The following is a 10274-nucleotide window of genomic DNA, read 5'->3' on the forward strand; positions in this document are numbered from 1 at the left end:
ACTCTTAAAAAGGCACCTCAGGCTGGAAGGAAGGAAGGAAGATGAGGTCCTCCACGTCCAAGCTTTGGCACACGGAGGCCCCAGCTCCCCTGTTCTGGTCTCCTAGAGCAAGGCTGCAGGAGGAGCTTTCCTTCCTGGGCACCTGGGGGCCCTGCAGAGAGTTGGGCTGCCGTGAACTGAACGAACGGGCTGCTAGAGGGAGCAGCCAGAGGGTGTCCTCACCTGAACTGAGATTAAGTGAAAGAAAGCCAAGGCCCTGGCCCTCTCCATTCCCTTACAGGTGGGTATGGTCCAGAGAGGTGTGGTGACTCAGCCAGGGCCTCCCACAGGGCCCCGGACTCCTGGCCAGGAGTGTCTTCCACTGGGTAGAACTCCCAGAAGCTCCCCTAGGAGCCGCCTTCATGGAATTGTCCTGGAAAAATCTGGCTGCGCTCTCAGGGAATTTCTGAGACCTGCTGGCTTCCCCCACCCAAAGGGAAACTGATGCTCGGATTTAGGGGAAGTGAGAGCAGAGTGGGGCCCTGGCCCTGACACCTTTCTGGTCCCCAGGGCCCTGGGCTGGATTGGGTTGCTGTCTCCCACTGGGGATATGAGTGTGTACCGGCTGTTGGCTTATTGATGGCTGGGACCGCCAAGCCACCTAGTGCAGCTCCACCCCAGGACAACACAGATTCTGCCTCACTCCACCCCCAGGCGGCTGTGACCGGGGCCGCTGGCACAAGGATCACGCTGAGTACCTAGGACCAGTTAAATGCGCTTTCCGCTGTCACAGCTCAGTTTCATCATCTGAAGAGTGAATGCCGTAGGGGAAGACAGGTTCCTTCTAGTGTTAATGTTTTATGAACTCAGAAACCACTCTGGGCCTGGTTTAATCATTGAGAAAACAACAAAAATATCTGCCCTCACTTTGCTGTGAAGATCAATGTCCCTGGGCCTTTTTTTTTTTTTTTTTTCTTGAGACAGGGTCTCACGCTGTCACCCAGGCTGAAGTGCAGTGGCGTGATCTCGGCCCACCGCAAACTCTACCTCCCGGGTTCAGGTGATTCTCGTGCCTCAGCCTTCCAAATAGCTGGGATTACAGGCACGCCACTATGCCCAGCTAATTTTTGTATTTTTAGTAGAGATGGGGTTTCACCGTGTTGGCCAGGCTGGTCTGGAACTCCTGACCTCAGGTGATCCGCCCGCCTCTGCCTCCCAAAGTGCTGGGATTACAGGTGTGAGCCACCGCACCTGGCCATCCCCTGTGCATTTTTATGAAAACAGGCACACTGAAATTTAGTGAGAAGAGTGAGTTTTCTGTGACTGCATTAATCTTTTATTGCCCAGTACACATTGGGAAGACACAGCAGGCCAGAAAGGCCTGTCCCCAGACATCCTTTCTTGAGGTCACCCTCCTTTTACCCCAAAGATCCAGGAGCTTCAGGAGCCCTGTGGACCAGTCTGTGCAACACTCACTCAGGCCTGTCCAACATAGCTGTCCTGCTGATCCCCCACCGCAGCCCAGGAGACAACACTTGTCACACACACATCCAACAGCAGGGAGCGGTTTCCCCAACTTCCCTGCAGGCTCCTGGTATGGGGCTGGCATCTTGTACCTGCAACACAGGTTATCTTATGAGTGAACGGAGGCCCCCTACAGCCTCCCATTTACTGATGGCTGCCCCCCGACCAAGGGCCAGGGCTTAGCCACGGACTTGTGCCCTGGGTGTCAGGTGGTCTGGAGTACATACCTGGCCATCCCCGGGAGCCAGCCTGGTCACTGAGGCACTGCAGAAGAGGAGGCCATGTCATTGTGTCCTCCCAGCCTTCTGGAAGCTAGTACCCATCTGGTCATGACAGGGTCCTTGCCCTTGCAGTCACAGCAGGTGCTTGGCCCGGGACAACAGAGCAAAGCCCAGGGTCCCCACTGCTGCCCTGCTCTTCCCGCCTCCCAGGCCCTGGCCCCAAGGGCTCCTCACCTCGCACCTCCAGGCGGCACTCACACTGTGCCTCGCCCTGTAAGTTGGTGGCCCTGCAGACATAGATGCCTCCGTCAAACGGGCAGGGCTTTCTAATCTCCAGAGTCAACACTCCCTGCTTGCTGAACATGCGGAAGCGGGCATCCTCTCCCAGGTCCAGGCCATTCTTGAACCAGGAAATCTTGGGCTACAATTAAGGTAAAGAGAGGGAGGGAAGCCATCCAGGCTGAGAGGGGACCTGGCAGGGACCCAGGGAGACGCATTTCTGTTTATACTCGGTGGGGGGTGGTCCCACGGAGTCCCTGACTATGCCCAAGGCTGGAAACAAACATGGAACCAACAGCGAGTACCACGGCCCTGCCCAGGGAGAGAAACCCGGTCCATACACCCCAAGGTGGAGAGAAAGCAGAGGAGACAGGCTGGGGAGAGGACTGCTCGACATTGGGGCCTGTGAGCCCCGCCTCCTGGTCGGCCTGGTCCAGTGCCTAAAGTTCCCTACCTTGGGGCTACCCCGGACAGCACAGCAGAGCATAGTGGTGTAGCCTGCGATGACCGAGCGGTTCACCAGGGGCTGGGTGAAGCTTGGGGCCTCAGAGAAGTCCAGGGCCTTATAGTTGGGTGGCTCATAGGTGATGCCTGTTGGTGACAGGACTTGGTACTGAGAGGGCCACACCAAACTAGGCCCCCCTCCCTGTTCCGATGGCCTCCCTGCCCCAGCCCCTGGTGGGGAGAATGAGGATACAGCACCTGGTCTGGGGATAAAGACGGGCTCCTTGGTGGTGGCCGCTGTGTCACTGGAACCAACCATGTTCTGGCTGAAGACACGGAAGTAGTAGCCATTGCCAATGATGAGCTCTGGCACCACGCAGTGGGTGCGGCGGTAATGCTCCAAGACGGTGAACCACTCCTGGGGGCGGGGAGGGAGGGGAGGCATCTCTGGGCCAGGCCTTCCCCGATGCCGAGAGCCTCTCCTGGGTGCCCTGGGCATCTCCACCCGTACTGTGGAGGGACTCAGATCAGCAGAGGGAGGGTGAGGGGCCCGTGGTGAGGACAGTGAAGGGTGGCTGCGGCCTGGGTCTGCCGGGCCTAGGCAGGGTGCACGTGGAGACCCCAGACCCTGGGCTCACCATGGTCTTCTTGTCAGCCTTCTGCACTGTGTACCCCCAGAGCTCCGTGTTGCCATCATCCTGGGGTGGCTTCCACTCCAGAGCCACATTAAGACCCCAGGCCTCAGTGACCCGGAGATCCTGGGGAGGACTTGGCTTGTCTGCGGGAGACAGACCCAGTCGGGTCACCACTCTTTCTGACAGTGAGCAGGGGGACACCGGGCTCCAGGGACTATGCCACCCCTACCAGCCAGGGCCAGGCCTGCTGGGGCACTGAACTGGAAAATGTGAGCTGTGGGTTGGGTCAGCCCTTGGACCCAGCAGCCCAGCTCAGGGATGGGAGACAAGGGGGCTCAAAGAGGCCTTGGCCACGCACCGACAACCTGCAGCACCAGGGTGGCCTTGTCCTCCATGTTCTCAATGCGCACCGTCACCTGGTAAGTGCCTGAATGCGCGCGGCGAGCGGCCCGGATGAACAGGATGGTGTCTGTGGGGCTGTTGCGGACGCTCACCTCCTCGCCTGCCAGGGGCTGCCCCTCTTTGGTCCAGGTCACCTGAGGCCGCGGCTTGCCCTGAGGGGAGGAAAAGCTTAACCCTGAATGTGGATCTCTCCAAAGGCCAGCTGCCACCCCCACCTCTGGAACCTCAGATCGGGCCAGCCCTGAGACATCAGTCCGCTGGATGGAAACAACACACCGTAGCCTCTCTCCCCTGGGGGACAGGGAGGGGCCAGTCCCACCTGGAAAGGGATGAGGAGGTTCACAGGCTCCCCGACCTTCTTCTGAATGGTCTGACGCAGGTGCCTGGGCAGCTGGAGCCGTGGCCGTTCTGTGGATACAGAGTGGGTAGCTAAGTGAGGGCCCGCCACGGCTCTGAGGGGTGCCACAGCTCCAGCCTCCCTTGAGACAAGCCCCAGAGAGCTGCAGCTAAGAAAAAAGCTGCCTGCTGGGCCCTGCACCTCCTTTAGCTCCTGCTGACACAGCAACTCCAGCCTGCCCAAGCCCAGCTGGCTTCCCTGAGCCTCACCACACTGCTTCAAGAGGCAGGGATCAGAGAGGGTAAGCAACTTGACTGAAGTCACACAGCTAGTAAGTCATAGGCCAGGGTGTAAACCCTATGCCCTGTGCTGTTTCCACTCGAGTTTGCTGCCTCGTTCCAGCTTTGAGAACCAATCCTTACAAAAGATGGACCCTTTGTTGGGACGAGGAACAGAGGAATGGGAAGTGGATCCCAGAGGGACCAATCTGACGACAGACATAGACAATACTTACCTGTTGGAGCTGAGACACTCCTGGAAGAGAGCTTGGGTACTGTGGCTTTTATTTTCCCTGTTCCAGAACTAGGGGTCTGACATAGACCAAGAAAGCCTTTTCCGCACTTTTTTTTTTTTTTTTTTTTTTTTTTTTTTTTTTGAGACATTGTCTCACTCTGTCACCCAGGCTGGAGTGCAGTAGTGTGATCTCAGCTCACTGCAGCTGCCACCTCCCGGGTCCAAGCAATTCTCCTGCCTCAGCCTCCCAAGTAGCTGGGGGACTACAGGCACCCACCACCACACCCGGCTAGTTTTTGTATTTTTAGTAGAGACGGGGTTTCACCATGTTGGCCAGGCTGGTCTCGAACTCCTGACCTCAAGTGATCTTCCTGCCTCAGCCTCTCAAAATGCTGGAATTACAGGCTTGAGCCACTGTGCCTGGCCACCCTCTCTGCACTTTTTCCCTAGGCCTAGAGCATGGATGATGGCTCCAACCCCTCCTGTCTCTGCCAGCGTTCTGGGCAGAGCGTTCTGGGCCTCCCCAAACGTCCCCACCTCCACCGGACACCAAGGGCCTGGGGTGTCAATGGCGGGTCTTGTGACTGCATGAAGGGGCACTCACGCAGGATCTCCTGCACCGTCACCGGCTCCGTGGTGGTAACAGGGGCTCCAGGCCCTGCCATATTGTGTGCACGCACTCGGAAGAGCAGACGGGCCCCCGTGGGCAGGTCCTTCACCAGTATCGACGTGTGCTCTGTCAGCCCCCGCAGGGCAGCCACCCACTCTGAGCCTGGGGGTGGGGAGGGGCAGTCAAGGCCACAGACTGTGTCACCACCGACACCCCATCCCCACTGCCCACTCCTCTGATAGGAATCTCCAGGATTTAAATATGTTTTTATTTTTTAAATTTTATTTGTTTATTTATTTTTGAAATGGAGTTTCACTCTTGTCACCCAGGCTGGAGTGCAATGGCGTGATCTCGGCTCACCGCAACCTCCGCCTCCTGGGTTCAAGCGATTCTCCTGCCTCAGCCTCCCGAGTAGCTGGGATCACAGGCGCCCACCACCACACCCAGCTAATTCTGTATTTTTAGTAGAGACGGGGTTTCTCCATGTTGGTCAGGCTAGTCTCGAACTCCCGACCTCAGATGATCCGCCCACCTCGGCCTCCCAAAGTGCTGGAATTACAGGCGTGAGCCGCCGCGCCTGGCCTTAAATATGTTTTTAAAATGTAGTTGCTGATTTCGCACTGCTCAAAGAAGTGTTACAGTCAGCTTTACTCTGCATTTGTTTTTCACTAGGCAAGCTTTTTTTGCTTCTGAAAACAGAACAGGTATTTCTCTGGATGTTCTCAACTTTAGGCAAAAGTGGGCCAAAAAAGCCTGACTATGGGTGAATCTGCTCAATGGCAAGGTGAGCATGTTCTTCGTTTGGGGAGGGGGCTGGGGGTGGGGACACTCACCGCCCTCTGGGCAGTACTCCACGCTGTAGCCGTCCAGGCCTCCTGCTCCCACGCGCTCTGGGGGCCGCCACTTGAGGGAGACTGTGGTGTCAGAAACGTCCTCTACTGCCAGGTGGGTGGGTTCGCTGGGGGGACCTGGGCAGAGGAGAGGTCAGAGAGGGGTCTCAGCAAGCCTGGGGAAGCTGGAGATCCGTGGCCTAGACCCCGAACTGCCCACTGGTCACATAGGGGGCACTTCCTGTTCAGCTGGCTTTTAGCCACTTTAAGGAATATTTTGTCTCTGTTACAAGACTTGTCTGTAGATTGGCTTAAAAACAAACAACAACAGCAGCCAGGCATGGTGGCTCACATCTGTAATCCCAGCACTTTGGGAGGCCAAGGTGGGCGGATCACCTGAGGTCAGGAGTTTGAGACCAGCCTGGCCAACATGGTGAAACTCCGTCTCTACAAAAACACAAAAATTAGCTGGGCACGATGGTGGATGCCTGTAATCCCAGCGACTCAGGAGGCTGAGGTGGGAGAGTCGCTTGAACCTGGGAGGCGGAGGTTGCAGTGAACCTAGATCGCTCCAGGACTGCACTCCAGCCTGGGTGACAGGGCGAGACTCCATCAAAAGAAAAGAAAAGAGAAAGAAAGGAGAAAAGAGAAAAAACCCCTAAAACTACAGGAAAACATGGGAATTTCCTGGCACCGTATGATTACGTGAGTTGACTAAGAACTGAACAAACCAGGAGTCAGTCCCTAAAAAGAGAGGCCTGAACCCTTCTCCCCACAGGCCCCAATTCCTGCCATCTTCCCAAGCTGTGCCCCATCCCTGGGCCCAGGGGTCCCTGGCCTGCACTTGCCACAGACAGCTGCCCCTGGACTCACCCACCCTGGTGGGAACAGGTGTCCTCCCGAGCCCTGCCACACCCTCAGCACCTGTTCTACCCACTCAGACCCCATTATACAGATGAGGAAGCTGAGGCTTCAGGGAGGGATGACTCCAGTTGGCCTCCTGGAGACCGTGGAGCTGCCTCTGCCATCTCTGAGTCTTGGTCCAGGACTCTTTCCACAGACAGACGCCCCTGAGACCCCTCCACTAACCACAGCCCTTGCCCCATCCCATAGGTGACAAACCCTGGGTTGAAGGGTGTGGGGAACAGGGGACAATGAACATTCACTGGGCACCTGCTAGATGCCAGATGGCCTCTGCCTGCTCATACCATCTCATCCTAACAGCTCTCTGAGGTAGGCAGTGTCATTATTCCCATTTTGTAGACATGGAAAGAGAGGCTTGAAAGTGAACTAGGGGTCGGTGTAGTGTGAGAGTCAGTTCCACCCCAACCAGCTGGGAGATCTCAGGCAGGTCGTTTAACTGCTCGGAGCCTGTTTCCTCATCTGTAAAATGCCGCTGAGTATCCCCAGTCGAGGCTGAAAGGAGACCGTGGATGTGAGTGTCTAGCGTGGCTGCCTGCGGAGCAGCTGCTATTACTGGGGGCCTTTGACTGAGGAGGGAGTGGAGGCAGGACCAGGTCAGGCAGGCTCACCGATCGGCATGAAGGGCTGGGAGGCAGGGCTGGGCCTGGACATGCCGATGGCGTTGACTGCGTAGACGCGCATCTCGTACACCACGCCCTCAATCATGCGCCGCGCTTCGTGGCTCAGCTCCTGAATCAGGTCGAAGTTCAGCCGCATCCACCGGTAGCTCTTCTTCTTCTTGCGCTCCAGGATGTAGCCTGGCTCGGGGGAGGTGGCGGCTCTGGTCTGGGACCCAGGCATCCCCACACCACCTTCCCTCGGATCTGTTCGGCGCCCTCGCACCTCCGCCTGGCGCCCTTGCACTCACCCAGGACCGGCTGCCCGCCGTCGTAGGCAGGCGGCTCCCACTGTACGGTGCAGGAGTCCTCTCCCACGTTGCTGACCTTCGGGGCCGCGGGTGCGTCTGGCACGTCTGGAGGGGGTGCGGTGGACATATCAGCCCTGCCCCGCTCGGGGCCTTGAGTAATGTTGCTCGTCCCCTTCCCACTCCAACTAACTGCCACCGGCTGCCCCCACCACCTCCAGATCCAAAATCCAGAGATCTTTCTAGAATGCATTTCTTTCTTCTTCTTCTTCTTCTTCTTCTTTTTCTTTTTTTTTTTTTTTTTTTTTTTTTCAGTGATACTGAGTCTCACTGTGTTGTCCAGGCTGGGTCTCGACAGGATGCATTTCTCATCATGTCGCCAGCCCTCCATCAACACTTTAAGGCTTCACACTGCCCATATTCACCCCTGTCCTGGCTCTGATCCTCCCAACCCTACCCAGTCCTCTCCTGACACGTTTCATTCATTCTCCACACCCAAAAGACCCTTTTTCTTTCCCTTCTCCACCCCTTTGTACACAGTTTCCTCTGCCTAGGATGCCCTTCCTCACCATCTTCTCAGCCTCCTAAAGGCATTCCCCCCAGGCTCTCTGGGATGGCTCTCTGCTCAGTGCTCCCATGGCCACTCTGGACACGGCTCATGTACAGCCGTGTCGCAGGAAATCTGCGGGATGCAACTGCCTCCATCTCCCCCACAGCGGGGCTCCTTGTGGGCAGAAAAACCTGTCCTGTTGCCACTCAGCTCAGGGAGCATGCCCGTGATGTTTGTCGAGTGGCTGAATGAGCAAATGGATGGGCCCTCCTTGGGGCTGCCCCTCTGTGTTCTCCAGCTTGGACCCTGGCCGGCCTCACCGATGACCTTGACTGTGAGGTTGACCCGGTCCTCGCCCACAGGGTTCTTCACCGTGACCGTGTAGACACCCTCATCTTCCTTCTCTGCCCCCTCGACCGTGAAGATGCTGCGGTCCTTGGTGGTCTCCACACGGACCCGGCCCTCGGTCTCACACAGCAGCTGGGGGGATGGAGAGTTGAGGTGAGATCCAAGTCAGACCCCAGAGGCCCCTGCAGTCTCTGCAACAACCAGATGTCCCGGGGTCCATGGGGGTAACACAGCCTGTGGGAAGACTGCACCCATGTCAGCATCTAGTTCAAAATCCTCTCTGTGGCACCGACCGAGGGCAGGGGCTCAGGTTCTAGCTTTGTCAGGGGACCTGGGGCAACCACCTGTCCTCTCAGATGAGCTAGCGTGAGGACCCCTCAAGACCCCAGCCTTCAGAAGAACCAACAGTGCCGGGCAGGAAAAAGACCCCAGCAGCTACAGTGGCAGGAAACTGCCTCGGAAACTACTCTGGAGTTGAGAGGAAGCACAAAGTCAAGGTCAAGGTCAGCTCAGGATGAAGGGAGCCAGGGAGCAGCCCAGTCATGAGGGCTTCCTCACAATAAGAGGGTGTCCACATCCTTGTGACGGCCATCAGCACACTCCACAGAGACCCTGCCTGAGGTGTGAGGGCCCCACAGGGACCCTGCTGGGGGCAGCAACACACCTCGCCAAGTGTGGCACCTCCATGGAGACCTCACCAAGGGCTCGACACCAAATGGGCAGAAAGTGATGGAAGACAAACGAGTCCCATCCTGACCTGAGCCTCACTCACCTTCTTGTCAAACACCCACTCGTTGCTGTCACCTGCATCCTCTGGGGCATCTGGGGCTGGTCTGGCTTGGGACTTATTCCCCTGGGAACAGGGCAGGAGGGAAGTAGGGAGCAGAGGAGCTGACTCAGCCTGGAAGCACCCCTCTGCTTCTTCATCCACCCCCGACCCACACTGCCCATCTCGCCTGCCCCCTGGCCAGTCGAGCCTCTGCTCTCCCACGGGGTAGCCAGCAGCAGGGCGTGCACACGTGGGTGGGGTGTGCAGCAGGTCCAAGCACTTGGCTGGCTCCACACACCCACCTCACAGATGAGGAGATTGAGGAGGGACCCACCGTACCTGCGTGATGGCCTTCTGCCAGATCACGGTGGGAGCAGGGTCCCCAGAGATAGGGACGTCCAGACGTAGCTTATTTCCAGCTACAACCACAATGGTGTCTGGTATGCGGCCCGGGCAGTCCAGGTGGATCTTGGGAGGTTCTGCAGAAGAGACAATGTAGTTCAGAGAAACCGGAGAGCCGGGAGGAGCATAGGTCACTGCGGAGGGGCCACTCGAGAGCCCGGGCCCCTGTTTGTTGTTTTTTTTAGACTTGTATTGAGGTATAGTTTATGCTCAGATCTGACTGTAGGCTGATGAGTTCTGACAGATGAATACACCCATGCAACCATTAATCCAACCAAGATCTAGAACATTCCCATCATCCCAGGACGTTGGCTGGGAGGCTTGTAATATTCAGGTCAGGTCACCTACCATAGCATTTTGAAAACTGGGGGAACATCAGTGTCTTGCTCCTGCCCCCCACACACATACACACACACACACACACATATACATACACACACACATACATACACACATACATACACACACACATATACACACACATACACACATACACACATATACATGCATACACATACACACATGCACACACATACACATACACACACATACATACATACACATATACATACATACACACATACATACACACATACATACAAC

The 10274-nt window shown here is 56.8% G+C and overlaps 1 protein-coding gene across 1 annotated transcript; it reads right to left on the minus strand.

The window, feature by feature from the left end:
- Positions 1-1288: 1288 nt before the first annotated feature.
- LOC116273503 (myosin-binding protein C, cardiac-type-like) lies at positions 1289-9857 on the minus strand (the record flags this gene model as incomplete). The annotated part of the gene is made up of 15 exons (XM_031662586.1): positions 1289-1595; positions 1731-1767; positions 1959-2145; positions 2458-2594; positions 2706-2865; positions 3086-3225; positions 3441-3636; positions 3804-3892; positions 4939-5106; positions 5778-5912; positions 7307-7495; positions 7606-7710; positions 8473-8632; positions 9273-9353; positions 9609-9857. Coding segments are annotated over 14 exons (2007 nt in total), but the record flags the coding sequence as incomplete, so codon positions are not given.
- Between the last annotated feature and the right edge of the window lie 417 nt (positions 9858-10274).

This window comes from Papio anubis, unplaced genomic scaffold, assembly GCF_008728515.1.
Source record: "Papio anubis isolate 15944 unplaced genomic scaffold, Panubis1.0 scaffold778, whole genome shotgun sequence".
NCBI lineage: Eukaryota > Metazoa > Chordata > Mammalia > Primates > Cercopithecidae > Papio > Papio anubis.